Genomic DNA, 16,536 nt, shown 5'->3' with positions numbered 1-16,536 from the left:
GACTCTAATTTCACACTAATATGAACTTAAGATCCTACAGGTCTGATTTATTGATACTTGAGGCAGCATTACGTACCTTAATCCCAAGTCGGTTTCTTCACCATCCCTCACTCCCCAGCCAGTATCTCTCCTTTCTTTCTTGCTCAGGTTCTTGGTGCTAGAATCATGGAGTGAAATTCTCCCTTTCCACTGGGTTTAATGGTGGGCAGGTGCCAAGAATCTAGTGGGAGCCAAATTATTGGAAATAACATTGCAATTCTTCCAGTGGCGGGTTACTGGCCGTTTGGTTTTTTTTGCTGGCAGTTGGTGTGAAGGCCATTTGCATTTATTTACATCTCATGAATGCTCATTAAAACAACAGCCCGCTGGCATCCTATCAGGCTTCAATCTGGCATCGTACCAACAGGAAATCAAGTCAGCTTCAGACCTGACTGCTGAGAAGTGCTTTGCACAAGGCAGTCCTCAGTTGGTAAGAGACATTGAGGGAGTGAGATATCCCCTTTGTTCTGCACCTGATGCGCTGTAACTGCTGGCCCGGGTCAGATCCGTTCCTGCCCCCATCTCCGAGCTGAGCTGGTCTTCATGCTCAGCACCGTGCTGCTGGATCCATGGATTCACCTGTGTCAAAGTCACATCAGCCCAGCATCTGGAGTTGGAGGGTACAGGGGTCTCCTTCCTTCCTGGTCACACAACAACAGCTGAGCCAAAAAATGGCAGATAGAGTTTAACCCTGATAAATGTGAGGTGATTCATTTTGGTAGGACAAATTTGAATGTGGATTACAGGGTCAACGGCAGGGTTCTGAGGAATGTGGAAGAACAGAGAGAGCTTGGGGTTCACGTCCATAAGTGTTTGAAGATTGCCACTCAAGTGGATAGAGCTGTGAAGAAGGCCTATAGTGTGTTAGCGTTTATTAACAGTGGGTTTGTGTTTCATCTGTGGAGTATGCTGCAACTGTACAGGACCTTGGTGAGACCACATCTGAAATATTGTGTGCAGTTCTGGTTACCTCACTATAAGAAGGATGTGGAAGCATTGGAGAGAGTGCAGAGGAGATTTACCAGGATGCTGCCTGGTTTGGAGGGTAGGCCTTATGAGGAAAGGTTGAGGGCTTTTCTCTTTAGAGCAGAGGAGGATGAGAGGGGACTTAATAGATATTTACAAGATGATGAGGGAGATAGTCTCTGCACATGCAGAGACTATTTCCTCGGGTGGATGTAGCTGTTACTAGGGGGCGTAACTATAAGGTTCATGGTGGGAGATGTAGGAGGGATGTCCGAGGCAGGCTGTTTACTCAGAGTGTGGTTGGGGTGTGGAACGGACTGCCTGCTGTGATAGTGGAGTCGGACACTTTAGGAACTTTCAAGCGGTTATTGGATAGGTACATGGAGCACACCAGAACGATAGGGAGTGGGATAGCTTGATTTTGGTTTAGGACGAAGCTCGGCACAACATTGAGGGCCGAAGGGCCTTTACTGTGCTGTATTGTTCTATGTACCTAAGTCCCGCAAAAATGCATAGGTTGCTTCTGTCGTTTTTTAAGACTTGAGTCAGTTTGTACTTGCACAAAATTTACGTGGAGGCTGTGCAAATATCCATGAAAATGAATTTGTGTCCAATAGATCCCCATTTCAAGTTCTTGTGTTGTTTCAAATAAATGAGTATTAATTGTGTTCATTTTCAAACAGGCAGAAGATCCTGCCTTGGAGAGGCCATACACTTTTAAGGACTTTCTGCTCAGGCCGAGGAGGTGAGTGATGCTAATGAGTTGAAGGGGTTCAAAGTGGTTTTTATTTCTATGGGTGAGATACTGTGATTGAATCCAACAAGTAAAAATTCCAGTTCCCCTCTACATTTTCTACTTGTTTTCTTGATATGATTTTGTAGAATGAGTATCTCATTCTGTTGTGCTAGGATCTGAAGTAATCCTGATCACTTTTTAATGTATAGGTTTAATTATTCCATGAGTTGTTACTTTATCTCGTATGTGAAACAAACTTTTCAAAAATTATTTTTTAACGTGTTATGGACTTCATTTGCAAGATCAGAATTTATTGCCTATCCTTAATTGTCCTTGATGCGGTGTGGGTGAGCTGCCACCTTAGTCCATGTGGTGTCATTAGAAAGGGAGTTTCAGAATTTTGACACGGCACCAGTGTAGGAGCGGTAATATGGTTTAAAGTCAGTTTATTGTGCTCCTTGAGGGAGGAACTTGCTGGTAGTGGTGTTTCTACGCAGCTGCTGCGTTTATCCATCTGTGTGGTAATAGTCATGGGTTTGGGAGATACTGTCAAAGGAGCCTTGGTGAGTTGCTGCCGTATATCTTGAAGATGACACATACATGCATTGGTGGTCAAGGAAGTGAATGTTTAAGGTGATGGATGGGGTGCCATCCAAGTGAGCTGCTTTGCCTTGATGGTGTTGAACTTCTTGAGTGTTGTTGGAGCTACACTCGTCCCTGGAAGTGGAGAGAATTCCATCAGACTCCTAACTTGTGCCTTGTAGATGGTAGTCAGGAGGTGGGTTATTCACCTCAAGATTCCTGGTCTCTGACCTGCTCTTGTTGCCACGGTTTGGCTAGTCCAGCTCAGTTTCTGGTCAATGGTAATTCCCAGGATATTGATTGTGAGGGGAATCCGCTGTGGTTAATGCCATTGACCGTCAAGGGACTGTGGTCATTGCCTGGTCCTGTATGGTGCAAAAGTTACTTGCCATTTATTAGTCCTAACCTGAATGTTGTCTAGCTCTTGTTGTTTATGGACATGTACTGCTTCATCGTCTGAGGAGTTGTGAATGGTGCTGAATGTTGTGCAGTCATCAGCAAACATCCCCACTGCCCTTATGATGAAGGGAGGTTATTGATTAAGTTGCCATGGTTAGGCCTGGTACACGACTCTGAGGGACTGATAGAGGTTTATAGGATGTTGAGAGGAATAGATAGGGTAGATTCTCAGAGGCTATTTCCCAGGGCTGAAATGGTCGCTATGAGAGGACACAGATTTAAGGTGCAGAGAAGCAAGTACAGAGGAGATGTTAGGGATAAGTTTTTCACTCAGAGGGTGGTGAGTGAATGGAATCAGCTGCCGTCGGTGGTGGTGGAGATGAACTCACTGGGGTCTTTTAAAAGACTTCTGGATGAGTATGTGGGATCTAATGGGATTGGGGGTTATAGATAGGTTTATGGCTGAGTAGGTATAGAAGTGATCGGCGCAACTAGTGGGCCGAAGGGCCTGTTTGTGCTGTAGAATTCTGTGTTCTATGACTCTTGCAGCGATATCCTGTGACTGAGAGGTTGACCTCCATCTTCCTTTATGCTAGATACGATTTTAACCAGTGGGAATTTTTCCCTGATTCTCATTGACTTCAGTTTTTCCAGGGTTTTTTGATGCTCTGCTCTGTCAAAAGCTGCCTTAATGTCAAGGGTAGTCAAGTGGCATTGCCTAGCCCCGTCTATCATTTTCTGCTCACCTGAGTTTAGCTCTTTTGTCCATATTTGGACCAAGACTCTAATGAAGTCAGGAGTTGATTGGCCCTCACAGAATCCAAACTGTGAGACAGTGAGAAGGTCATTGCTGAGCAAATGCTGTTTGATAGCACTGTGAATGACCCCATCCGTCACTTCACTGACAACCGAGAGACTGTTGATTGGGCAGTAATTGGCCATGTTGATTTTGTCCTGTTTTTGTGGATGGGACAATACTGGGCAATTTTCCACATTGCCCTTAGATGCCAGTGTTGTAACTGAATTGGAGCACCTTGGTGAGGGGGACAGTGAGTTGGATCACAAGTCTTCAGTACTATTGCCAAAATGTTTCAGGGTCCCTCATCTTTGCAGCATCCAGTGCATTCAGCCCTTGATATCATGTGAAATAAGTCAAACAACACCTGTGATGCTGGAAATCCCTAGGAAAGGCAGAATTAAATCATCCATTTAGCATTTTGGACATTTGGTTGCAAATGTTTCAGCCATATGCTTGTGCTGATGTGCTGACATCTCCCATCACTGAGGGTGGGGTTACTTGTGGAGCCGCCTCCTCCTGTTAGATGTTTCACTGTCCACCACCGTTCCCTATTAGATATGGCTGGACTGCAGAGCTTATAGCTGATGCGGTGGGGAATCGCCTAGCCCTGTCAATCATTTGCTGCTTCTGCTGTTTGGCATCTAAGAAGCCCTGTATTGTAGGTTCACCAGGTTGGAACATCATTTCAGTTACTCTTGGTGCTGCTCCTGGCATGCCCTCCTGTGCTCTTCATTGAAGCAGGTTTGGTGCCCTTGGTTGATGGTAATGGTAGACTGCAGGATAAACCAAGCCACAAGGTTACAGATTGTAGTTGAATACAGTACTACTTCTGCTGCTGGTCCACAGTGCCCCTTGGATGCTCAGTTGCCAGATTTATCCCACTTACCATGGTGGTTGTGCCAGACAATACCATTGAGGGTATCCTTTATGTGAAGGTGGCACTTCGTCTCGACAAGGACTGTGGTGAGCGTTCCTATTGATACTGTCATGGACAGATGCATCTACGCCAGGTGCCATGAGATCAAGTAACAAACTCAGTGTAGAATTCTCATTCTTCAGTTATAGTGGACTCTTGATGCTCTTGAAAATATTGATAATTGACTTGGCATGATTGTGATCTCTTTCCTAAAATGTTTAATTTTCAGTTGATTTGTCAAAGCAAATGCTTGATTGATCAAATTATGGGTCCACTCAGCTGTTCGTGTCTGTTCTTCTCCTCCTTGCTCTCTAATTCGTCTCCTGGATTCCAGTGAACATCCAAATGAAGCAAGACCTGGACAATACCCAGGCTCGGACAAATAAAGTGGCAAATAAACTAATGCCACACAAGTACCAGGTAACAAAACATCTTCAATGAGAGAAGATCTTGATAGTCAATGGCATTGTCATCATTGAATTATCCTGTATCAACATCCTGGAGGGTACCATTGATCAGAAGCTGAACTGGACTGGTCATGTAAATGCAGAGGCTACTAGAGCATGCCAGAGGCTGGGAATTCTGTGGTGAATAATGCAGCTCCTAACTCCCTAAAGTCTGTCCATTTACAGGGCACAAGTCAGGATTGTGAAGGAATACTGTCCATTTGTCTGGATGACTGCAGCTCCAACAAAACTCAAGAAGCTTGATACCATCCAGGAAAAAGCAGCCTACTTGATTGACACCATATCTACAAAAATATTTCCTCCACCACTGATGGCAGCAGTGTGTACAAGATGCACTTCAGGAACTCGCCCACGTTCCTTAAACTCAACCACTACCATCTGGAAGAAGAAACACTGGAAGTTCCCTGCCAAGTGATTCACCATCCTGACTTAGAAATATATTGCTTTTCTGTCGCTGAGTTGAAGTGCTGGAACTGCCTCCCTACCAGCACTGTGGGTGTACCTATACCACATGGACTGCAGAGGTTTAAGAGTCAACTCACCACCACCTTCTCAAGGGTAATTAGACATGGGCAATAAATGCCACCCTAGCCAGTGAAGCGCATATCTCTTGAATGAAGTTTAAAAGTTTATGCCATAAAACCTGGCCTAAATCTTCTCACCTAAATATTGATGCCGAAAGGGGCAGTGGAATGCATGTTTTTCCCCACATTTTCACAAAATAATCAAGTAACTAATCTCAGTATAGAATTCCCAACCTTTCGTTACAGCTCTCATCCTGTGCTGGCTGACTTTTATATTAACTGGGAAATGAACTTGGATCAGAAAACAGTATTGTATAAATGGTGTAAAAGTCTCCCTGCGTGTGAAGTTGGGCATATTATAAACTGTAGCAGCCAAAAAGACCACGTTAGTGTTAAAGGGCCAAGTAGAGCTTGCAGCTCAGGTGCAAAGATCTTGATATATCATAAGAACATAAGAATATAAGAATTAGGAGCAGGAGTAGGCCATCTAGCCCTTCGAGCCTGCCCTGCCATTCAATAAGATCATGGCTGATCTGAAGTGGCTCAGTTCCACTTTCCCGCTTTCTCCCCATAACCCTTAATTCCCTTGTCTGTCAAAAACCTATCTACCCATGACTTAAATATATTTAGCAAGGTAGCCTCCACCACTTCAATGGGCAGAGAATTCCAGAGATTCACCACCCTTTGAGTGAAGAAGTTCCTCCTCAACTCCGATCCAAACTGCACCCCCCCCCCCTTATCTTGAGGCTGTGCCCTCTAGTCCTGCTGTCCTTTCTGAGCGGGAAGAATCTCTCAACCTCTACCCTATCCATCCCTTTCATTATCTTATCCGTCTCTAAAAGATCCCCCCCTCATCCTTCTAAACTCCAGTGAGTACAGACCCAGTCTATTTAGTCTCTCCTCATAGTCCAACCCCCTCATCTCTGGTATCAGCCTAGTGAACCTCCTCTGCACTCCCTCCAAGGCCAATTTATCCTTGTGCAAGTGCGGTGACCAAAACTGCACACAGTACCCCAGCTGTGGCCTCACCAGTACTCTGTACAGTTGCAGCAAGACCTCCCTGCTTTTATATTCTATCCCCCTCGCTATAAAGGCCAGCATCCTATTCGCCTTCTTGATCACCTGCAGACTGGGTTTTTGCGACTCATGCACAAGGACCCCCAGGTCCCTCTGCACCGTAGCATGCTGCAGCTTTTCGCCCTTTAAATAGTAATCCCTCCTACTATTAATCCTGCCAAAGTGGATAACCTCACACTTGCTAACATTGTACTCCATCTGCCAGGTCCTCGCCCACTCGCTTAGCCTACCCAGATCCCTCTGCAGACTTTCCACACCCTCCGCACAATTTGCTTTTCCGCTCATCTTTGTGTCATCAGCAAATTTCGTCACCCTACACTCAGCCCCCTCCTCCAGATCATCTACATAAATGGTAAATAGCTGAGGCCCAAGCACCGATCCCTGGGGCACTCCACTAGTCACCAACCGCCAATCAGAATAGCACCCATTGATACCAACTCTCTGCCTCCTATTAGACAACCAATCCTCTATCCACGCTAACACCTTACCCCCAACTCCGTGCACCCTAACCTTCTGTAGCAACCTTTTATGAGGCAACTTATCAAACGCCTTTTGAAAATCTAGAAACGCCACATCCACCGGTTCCCCTTTGTCTACCGCACTAGTCATATCCTCATAGAAATCCAATTAATTCGTTAAACACAACTTCCCCTTAACAAATCCGTGCTGTGCCTGCCCTATCAAACCATTCCTTTCTAGGTGCCTCGCTATTTCTTCTTTGATGATAGATTCAAGCATTTTCCCAACAACGGACGTTAAACTAACCGGCCTATAATTCCCTGCCTTTTGTCTGCTACCTTTTTTAAACAGTGGCGTAACATTAGCCATTTTCCAATCTTCCGGCACTTTCCCAGAATCCAGTGAATTTTAGTAAATAATCACTAAGGCATCCACTATCACCTCTGCCATTTCCTTCAGAACCCTGGGATGCATTCCATCCGGCCCTGGGGACTTGTCCACCATCAGTCCCGTTAGTCTGTCGAGCACTACCTCTCTAGTGACAGTAATTCCATTCAGGCCCTCAACTCCTACCATCCTTCTATCTTTAATATCCAGCAAACTATTCACGTCCTCCTCCATGAAGACCGAGGCAAAAAACTTACTTAAGGCCTCAGCCATTTCCTCATCTCCCAACACTAAATCCTCCCTCTCATCCTCTAAGGGCCCAACATATCGCGTCTACCTATTCTGTCTCACCAGAGCATTGAGCGAATAATGATCTTGGACATCAACATTTAACATTACTTTCATGACTTCAAACATTGAGAACCCAAACAACACAGTGGATACACCTATGCCAGAAGGCTTTCATCAGTACAATAAGGCAGTTTATTGAGGACAATTAATGAGGATAGTTAGGGATGGGCAACAAATGTTGGCTTTATCTGTGGCACTCGTATTCCATGAAAGAATTTTTAAATGTCAAAATTCCACAGTGGCTTTTTTCTCAGAAGAAGATTGCCAGTGAGGGAGTTCACAGTTACGTTGTACTATGTATGCTTGTAATATCCCATTAGTGCTGAAGAGTTGAGCTTTCTGATGCTTAACATAATATACCCTTTATTTTTGTTCATTCAGTTGAATCATAAGTTCTGTCAAACTGCATCATCAGTGTTACAATTATCGGTGTGAAACTGTTATTTATTTATTAGCCACAAGTAAGGCTTACATTGATACTACAATGAAGGTACTGTGAAAATCTCCTAGTTGGCACACTCTGGTGCCTGTTTGGATACACTGAGGTGAATTTAGCATGGCCAATGCACCTAACCAGTACATCTTTCAGACTGTGAGAGAAAACCGGAGCAGCCGGAGAAAACCTGTGCAGACATGGGGAGAATGTGCTGACTCTGCACAACAGGGACCCAAGCCAGGAATCAAATCCATGTGGCTGGCACTGTGAGGTAGCAGTGCTAACCACTGTACCATTGTGCCACATCACCATTTCCAATATTACTGCTTTATACTTTTATTAAACTTATTTTCCTTGCTACCTTGTGGTCCTTCATACCAATTGATGTTTTCCATCCTTCATGCACCTTTCAATTTAATTCTGTAATGGATACGTTGCATGGTTCAGTTCTGATCTTGTCTGAAAATTACTTTTCAACTTTGGCATTTCTGTACAGAAAGCTGACACTATGTACCTTGGAATACCTTTTTGGAACATTTTGTCCATAGAATTTTCAAAGCAACTGCCGCATGTGTGATTTTCATAACAATCGTGGAGTCTGAGAATTCAACACAGAATAAATTCAGTTAGAATTACTCATCCGGTTTTATATTTTAGTCAAATAATGTCTTTTATCATCTATTTTCTCATAATTTCTTGTTTGTTTAGGCTTTGGGTCAATGCAGAGCAAATATTATTGATAATGCCCAATAACATGGCTAATTTTACACCAATTTTCTTAAACTATACATTGTAATATAGTGGCAGGGGAGGTCACTTGATGCTTATGAAAAAGAATTTCAAACCATCCAGCACAGAAACACTGTTGAGAAACTCTAGGAGAAGATATATAAAAGATATTGGGACAATTTCCACTGAAACAGATAAGGTTCAGAGATTGTCAGTTGTTTTAATAATTATACAGATGTTAGTTAGGTTGAACAGAGAAATACTGCTTTCTTTGGGGATTCAAAGGCGAGGTACCATCAATTTAAAATATCCTGAGGGTGACTGGAGTGGTTTGCAGTGTTGTCTTGTCTACTGGTGGAGGATGGAGTGCTTTGCCGCAGAGTAGTCAAGTTAGAGATCATTGCTGTTTTTAGGTGATAGAAATAGCAGTTACCTGGGAAGAGTGTAGCATTGTTGGATGAGTTTTGTATTGTTCTGGCTATGAACCAATAGTAACAGTATGCAGTAAGCCTTTTGTGTTGGAAACTTTGGTGTTCCACTGGTCCTGGTGCCAGTGTTTTTTTTTCCAAATGTAATAATTTGATTTGATTTATTATTGTCTTATGTATTGGTATAAAATGAAAAGTATTGTTTCTTGCACACTATACAGACAAAGCATACTGGACATAGAGGACTTAGAGGAGAAGGAAAGGAGCGGATGCAGAGTGTAACGCTGTAGTAATAGTTAGGGTGTAGAGAAAGATCAACTTGATATAAGGTAGATCCATTCAAACGTCTGGTGGCAGCGGGGAAGAAGGTGAAAGAAAGAATAGTGTGCGTGGTGTCTTTGATTTATAATGGCTATTTTTCCCTGGCAGCGGGAAGTGTAGACAGAGTCAATGAATGGAAGGCTGGTTTGCAACAGACTGGCTAATATCTAATTAATAATATGTAAGACCAGGTAACTGAGCAGAGACCAAGATTCAAACCTTGGATCTTGTGATCTGCATTGTTCATTTACAGACTGGGATAATTCTATCATGAAATAATAGCTGATTTATTGAACAAAATCAAGTGATATGTAAAGTAAAATGAGACAGGATGATCTCAGATATTGGAAAATAATTTCAAACATATAGAAATTTATTTATTAGTCACAAGTAGGCTTACATTAACACTGCAATGAAGTTACCGAGAAAATCCCCTAGTCGCCACACTCCAGTGCCTGTTTGGGTACACGGAGAATTTAGCATGGCCAATGCACCTAACCAGCATGTCTTTTTGGATGTGGGAGGAAATCGGAGCTCTTGGAGGAAGCCTATGCAGACACATGGAGAACATGCAGACTCCGCACAGTCAGTGGCCCAAGCTGGCAATCAAACCCGGGTCCCTGGTGCTGTGAGGCAGCAAGTGGTGCTAACTGTGCTACTGTGAATGCATTGCTCGATTCTGGCATTATGTAATCCAGTATATGTGCAAAACATTCCACACTAACAAGATAAAATTGTAATTTATTTCCTGTTTTCCTTATATTCTGAAACACAAAGCTACATAACCTTGTGACTCCAAATACTCAGCTGAATAAAAGCTTTTATTTTCTTGAATACAACATAAATTACGAATAGCCAATATGTGTTCATTCACTCAAAATAATGCATTGGTTAGCACTGCTGCCTCTGCCAGGGACCCGTGCTGTGTTGTTCTTTGTCTTTGTCTTTGACCCGATGTTCTATTCTATGTCTATGTAGAGTTTGCACATTGTCCTTGTGGGTTTCCACTGGGATCTCCGGTTTCCTCCCACAGTCTCAACATGTGCAGGTTAGGTGGATTGGATATGGTAAATTGCCCCTTAAGTGTCAAGAGGGATTAGCAGGGCAAATGCATGGGGTTATAGTGATCAGACCTGGATGTGATTGTTGTCGATGTAGGCTTGATGAGCTGAATGGCCTCCTTCTGCACTGTAGGGATTCTATTATTCTATGAAAATCTTAACCTTTTCCATTAATCTGGTTTGTATTTGAAAAATCACAGTTGACATTGTTCTGGGCATTTGGGCTGTTCTGTGAGTTAGCACTTCCAAGGACATTTTTAGATTGGTTGAAACTGTTTAAAATGGCCATATAAACAGTTTGATTTCAGACTAAGAATATTTTAATATTCATGCTTGCAGTCATAAATCCCGGGTTAAAGGTTTTCTGCGGCTGAAGATGGCGTACTTGCCAAGAAATGGTGGACAAGAAGAAACTCCTGAACAGAGGGAAGAATCTGAGGTATGAATCTTGGAATTGTTAAAATCTATTCAATATTCAATATTGTTTTGCTGTAGGTTGTTGAACCTTTGTGTGAATTGCATAGCCTAATTAATAGCAATCAGCATGCTGAAGAACATTTATAATTGATTCTGGTTTTTTCCCCAGGTATTTTTCATTGTCTTAATTAACTTTAGAATTATTTGTTTGTGTTAAGGGAAGTGAAGGAAAGGAAATCATGCAGGGTGTATTAACTGCACTGTGGGTTATTGTGTTTTCTCTTTTAATTGGGCTCAAAGAAAGCAACAGGCATATTGGAGGTTGCATGGTTAGATAAATATCTGTATATAATTGCCTGTGGTGGCTGGGGAGCAGCTTGTGCATAATTCTCTCATATGGAATGAAATGAAACAAAGAATTCGACAACAGTAGATTTTCTATGATTTGCGGTGCCTGCAGCGTAATGGCCAACACCATTCTCATGACCATGTACTGAGAATGTATGTTAGATATGGTGCATTAGATATGAGTCACAAAGTTACACATGGTTACTTTTGAATTCTGACTTGGCTTCAATTGTGCTATGTATTGTTAATCTAAATGTGCAATACCTGTTATCAGAAATGGATAGCGATTTAACAGAGCAGGAAATATGCTTTTCTCCAGATACTCCTCCCATCAGCAACACAATGATGATTATTCATTGGTCACAGTTTAAAATTCCAGGGCGTGCCTACTCAATATATTTGGGGTGGCTGGTTACCAGTTCCTTTGTACTCCAGGAAAACAAGAGGACTATGGTTTGTTTCGTTATGTTCTGTTGGAACTAAGGTGAAGAGGCAAGACATGTATACGGTTATAAAAGAAAATGAGGGCTATCATGAAGTAATGCTTTCAATTACACAGTACTTGCATTTCAGTTAACTGAAGTGCATAGGAGAAAGGAAAGGGCAAGCTTTCCACTATTTTAATGGTCTGGGGAGGTACAGAGAAACAAAAGGAGTCTAGAGATGCAGGGAATCTAGAACAAGGAGGTCTAGTAATATTAGAGTGGGATGATTTAGAAATGAAATGAGCAAGTACTTTTCTTGATAAGAGGGAGTAGAAATCTGGAACTCAGACTTCAGTTGGAAGTTCCCCTCCAAGCAACTCACCATCCTGACTTGGAAATATGTCTCCGTTCCTTCATTGTTGCTGGGTCAAAATCTTGGAACTCCCTCCCTAACATCACTTTGGGTGAACTTACACCAAGTCGACTGCAATGATTCAAGAAGGCAGCTCACTCACTACTGCCTTCTGGAAGCAATTTGTGATGAGCAATAAATGCTGGCGTTGCCAGCAAAGCAGACATTCCTTGAATGAATTTTCAAAAATCAGTTTAAAGAGTCGGTTTAAATTTTGAAAATTGATTGATAGGTCATTAGATCAACATATATCATGGGAAATGGAACATTGACAGGTAAATTAATTGAAGTACACAGAACCATGACCAAGTAAAATGGTGGTACTGTTCCTATGTTCGCAGTATGCTAAAAGTGGGCAATGGTACAGGAAGGCTTCATTTCAAAACAGTAGATTTAGATATGATGAGCGGTATGTGGGATGCTGTATTTGCATCCTAGAGGAAGAGAGTAAATTTCAGAGGCACAGTGGCATATAAGCTCTCAGAATTTTATAGCACAAAATCCAGGGCATTCAGGTCAGTGATGGAGTTCGTGCTGCTCACATGCCTGCCTCCCACCTTGCATCATCCCGTTCACCGGCATATTCTTCTTTTCCTCTTTCTCTGATGTACTTATCCAATCCGTCAAGTCTATGATAAGAACTCAAAAAAAGAAACCAACAGCTTCATTGATAATTATTCTTTCTCTCCCATTAAGCGTGCCTGGGATATGGTTGACCCCAGTGATTCAGGAACGCAGCGTGAGCAACAGCAGCCACCATTACCGCCTGGCTGGGAAGAGAAGACTGACAACCTGGGCCGGACATACTATGTGAATCATAACAACAGAACCACACAGTGGCAGCGACCAAGCCTAGTGTAAGTTGTCTCTCAGATCTATGTTTCAGCTTACAGAGTTGCTGAAAATTGTTGTCCAATAATATTTGGCACCATGGTCTCCAATCCATTTAAACAATGATGGCTTGGATTTTGTGGCCAACAGTGGCAGAGCAACACTTGTCCTTTTCACCTCAGTTTTTGTGGGATTCTGCACGGAGGCTCGCTCTAATTTGACACTGTGCCATTTGCAGGGTGTCTGTGACGTCGTGGCAGAGAATACACAGTGAGGCTCGTCAACCAATCTGTCTCATTGAGAATTCTTCAGCCTATCAGAATATGCTGGAATCTGAGCTGAAAGCTTTTTTTAAAAACAGATTCTAAATTTAAAAAAATTGAAAATAGGAAACTGACCCTCAAGGTGCCAAGGACATAAAAGACTAAAACTGGAATTGGAAACAAAACTCCTGATCAAAATCATATAAAAGGAGACCAGGTTGTCAGAACTCAGTAGATTATGATTCCAATGCAGTACAGGCAGGCTGAAGAAGAGTCATAGAGGTTTACAGCATGGAAACAAACCCTTCGACCCACCTTGTTCATGCCACCCAGATTTTAATATTAAGCCAGTCACAATTGCCCGTGTTTGGCTCATTTCCTTCTATTCCAATCTTACTCATGTAATTGTCTAAATGCTTTTTAAAAGACAAAATTGTACCCACCTCATTCCAGACATGTACCACCCTCTGTGAAAGGATGGCCCCTCTGGACTCTTTTGTTCCTCCCCCAACCCCCCATAAGAACATAAGAAATAGGAGCAGGAGTAGGCCAACTAGCCCTTCGAGCCTGCCCCGCCATTCAATAAGATCATGGCTGATCTGTCGTGGCTCAGTTCCACATTCCCGCCCTCTCCCCATAACCCTTAATCCCCTCTCTTATCAAAAACCCATCAACCCACGTCCTAAAAATATTTAGCGAGGTAGCCTCCACCACTTCAACGGGCAGAGAATTCCAGAGATTCACCACCCTTTGAGTGAAGAAGTTCCTCCTCAACTCTGTTCTAAACCGCCCACCCTTTATCTTGAAGCTGTGCCCCCTAGTCCTACTATCCTTTCTGAGCGGGAAGAGTCTCTCCACCTCTATCCTATCCATCCCATTCATCATCTTATACGTCTCAATGAGATCTCCCCTCATTCTTCTAAACTCTAACGAGTACAAGCCTAATCTATTCAGCCTCTCCTCATAGCTCAACCCCCTCAACTCCGGCATCAGCCTAGTAAACCTCCTCTGCACTCCCTCCAAGGCCAAAATATCCTTGCGTAAGTACGGCGCCCAAAACTGCACACAGTACTCCAGCTGCGGCCTCACCAATGCCCTATACAGCCGCAGCAAGACCTCCCTACTTCTATATTCAATCCCCCTCGCTATGAAGGCCAGCATCCCATTCGCCTTCCTGACTACCTGCAAGCTGGGTTTTTGCGACTCATGCACAAGGACCCCGAGGTCCCTTTGCACCGTCGCCTGCTGCAGTTTTTCTCCACGTAAGTAATAATCCTTCCTACCATTATTCCTACCAAAGTGGACCACCTCGCACTTGCCAACATTAAATTCCATTTGCCATTTCCTGGCCCATTTGCCCAGCCTATCTAGATCCTTCTGTAGACTCTCCCCACCCTCCGCACAAGTTCCCTCCTCCAGATCATCTATATAAATGGTAAATAGCTGAGGCCTCAGCACCAACCCCTGGGGCACTCCACTAGTCACCATCCGCCAATCCGAATAGCACCCATAGACCCCCACACTCTGCCTCCTATTTGACAACCAGTCCTCTATCCACGCTAACACCCTACCCCCAACTCCATACCCCCTGACCTTCTGCAATAACCTCTTGTGAGGTACCTTGTCAAACACCTTCTGAAAATCAAGAAAGACCTTCATCCACCGGCTCTCCTCTATCCACTGCCCTAGACACATCCTCATAGAACTCCAGTAAACTTGTCAGACATGACTTCCCCTTAATGAAACCGTGCTGCGTCTGCTCTATCAAGCAGTTCCCCTCAAGATGCCTCGCTGTTTCCACCTTGATGACGGATTCTAACATTTTACCTACAACAGACGTTAAACTAACAGGCCTATAATTCCCCGCCTTTTGCCTGGCACCCTTCTTAAACAACGGTGTAACATTAGCCGTTTTCCAATCTTCCGGCACTTCCCCGGAATCCAGCGACGTCTGGAAAATAACCACCAAGGCATCCACTATCACCTCCGCCATTTCTTTCAGGACCCTCGGATGCATTCCATCCGGTCCTGGGGACTTGTCCACAATCAGCCCCTCCAGTCTGTCGAGCACCATTGATAAGAGAGGGGATTAAGGGTTATGGGGAGAGGGCGGGAAAGTGGAACTGAGCAGCGACAGATCAGCCATGATCTTATTGAATGGCGGGGCAGGCTCGAAGGGCTAGATGGCCTACTCCTGCTCCTATTTGTTATGTTTCTTATGTTTCACCATCTCTCTAGTAACAGTAATGTCATCAAGACCCTCCAGTCCTACCACCTTTCCATCTCTAACATCCGGCAAATTATTCACGTCCTCCTCCGTGAAGACCGAAACAAAAAAGTTATTCAAGACCTCAGCCATATCCCCATCCCCTACCACTAAGTCCCCCGTCTCATCCTCTAAGGGACCAACGTTCACCCTAGCCAGCCTCTTCCTTTTTATATATTTATTATAAACCCCTCCACCCCTCCAAAGCCCTCGGTTTTCAGACTCCCTTACCTTTGGAAAAAGATGTTGCCTATCCGCTTTATCTGTGCCCCCCTTTATTTTATAGACATCTATAAGATCACCCCACGCTCCAGGGGAACAAAGTCCCTGTCTATCCAACCTCTCCTAACTCAAACCATCAAACAGAAAGCGCTGGAAAAGTTCAGCAGGTCTGACAGCATCTGTGGGGAGAGAATAGAACCAATATTTCGAGCATGTTTGTTTCAGATTCCAGCATCCGCAGTATTTTGCTTTGATCTAATATGTGGTAGCATCCCAGTAAATCTTTTCTGCGCTCTCTCAAGTTTAATATCCTTTCTACAATAGGGTCACCAGAGCTGTACACAGAATTCCAAGTGTGACCTTACCAATGTCTTGTACAACTTCAATAAGATGTCCTAACTCCTATATTCAGTGTTCTGACAAATGAAACCAGGCATATCAAATGCCTTTTTCACCACATGTCCACCTGTAACTGCACTTTCAAGAAGCTATGAATCTGTACCCCTATGTCTCTTTTTTCCATAATCTCCCCATCATCCCACCATCAACTGAGTAGGCCCTGCCCTGATTAAAACAAAGGTTATATCCAGAAGCTGTGAATAAGCAACAGTATAATTGTTGCAGCTGTTTCTGTTACTTGAGGGTGACATTGGTTGATCTACACCAATTGGGGAA

General features: G+C 43.5%; 1 protein-coding gene across 9 annotated transcripts in view; it reads left to right on the top strand.

Annotated features, from left to right (window-relative positions):
* nedd4l (NEDD4 like E3 ubiquitin protein ligase) overlaps positions 1-16,536 on the top strand; it is a 427,841-nt gene that overhangs the window by 320,722 nt on the left and 90,583 nt on the right. For all 9 annotated transcript variants that reach the window (XM_080181786.1, XM_080181803.1, XM_080181795.1 and 6 more), the window contains 3 exons: positions 1,689-1,750; positions 11,017-11,116; positions 12,976-13,136. In XM_080181786.1, coding sequence (XP_080037912.1) covers positions 1,689-1,750; positions 11,017-11,116; positions 12,976-13,136 — 323 coding nt within the window. The remainder of the gene's footprint in view (positions 1-1,688; positions 1,751-11,016; positions 11,117-12,975; positions 13,137-16,536) is intronic.

Source organism: Carcharhinus amblyrhynchos, chromosome 1, assembly GCF_965287045.1.
Source record: "Carcharhinus amblyrhynchos chromosome 1, sCarAmb.v2.hapA, whole genome shotgun sequence".
Lineage (NCBI taxonomy): Eukaryota > Metazoa > Chordata > Chondrichthyes > Carcharhiniformes > Carcharhinidae > Carcharhinus > Carcharhinus amblyrhynchos.
This window is presented reverse-complemented; position numbering and strand designations above follow the sequence as displayed.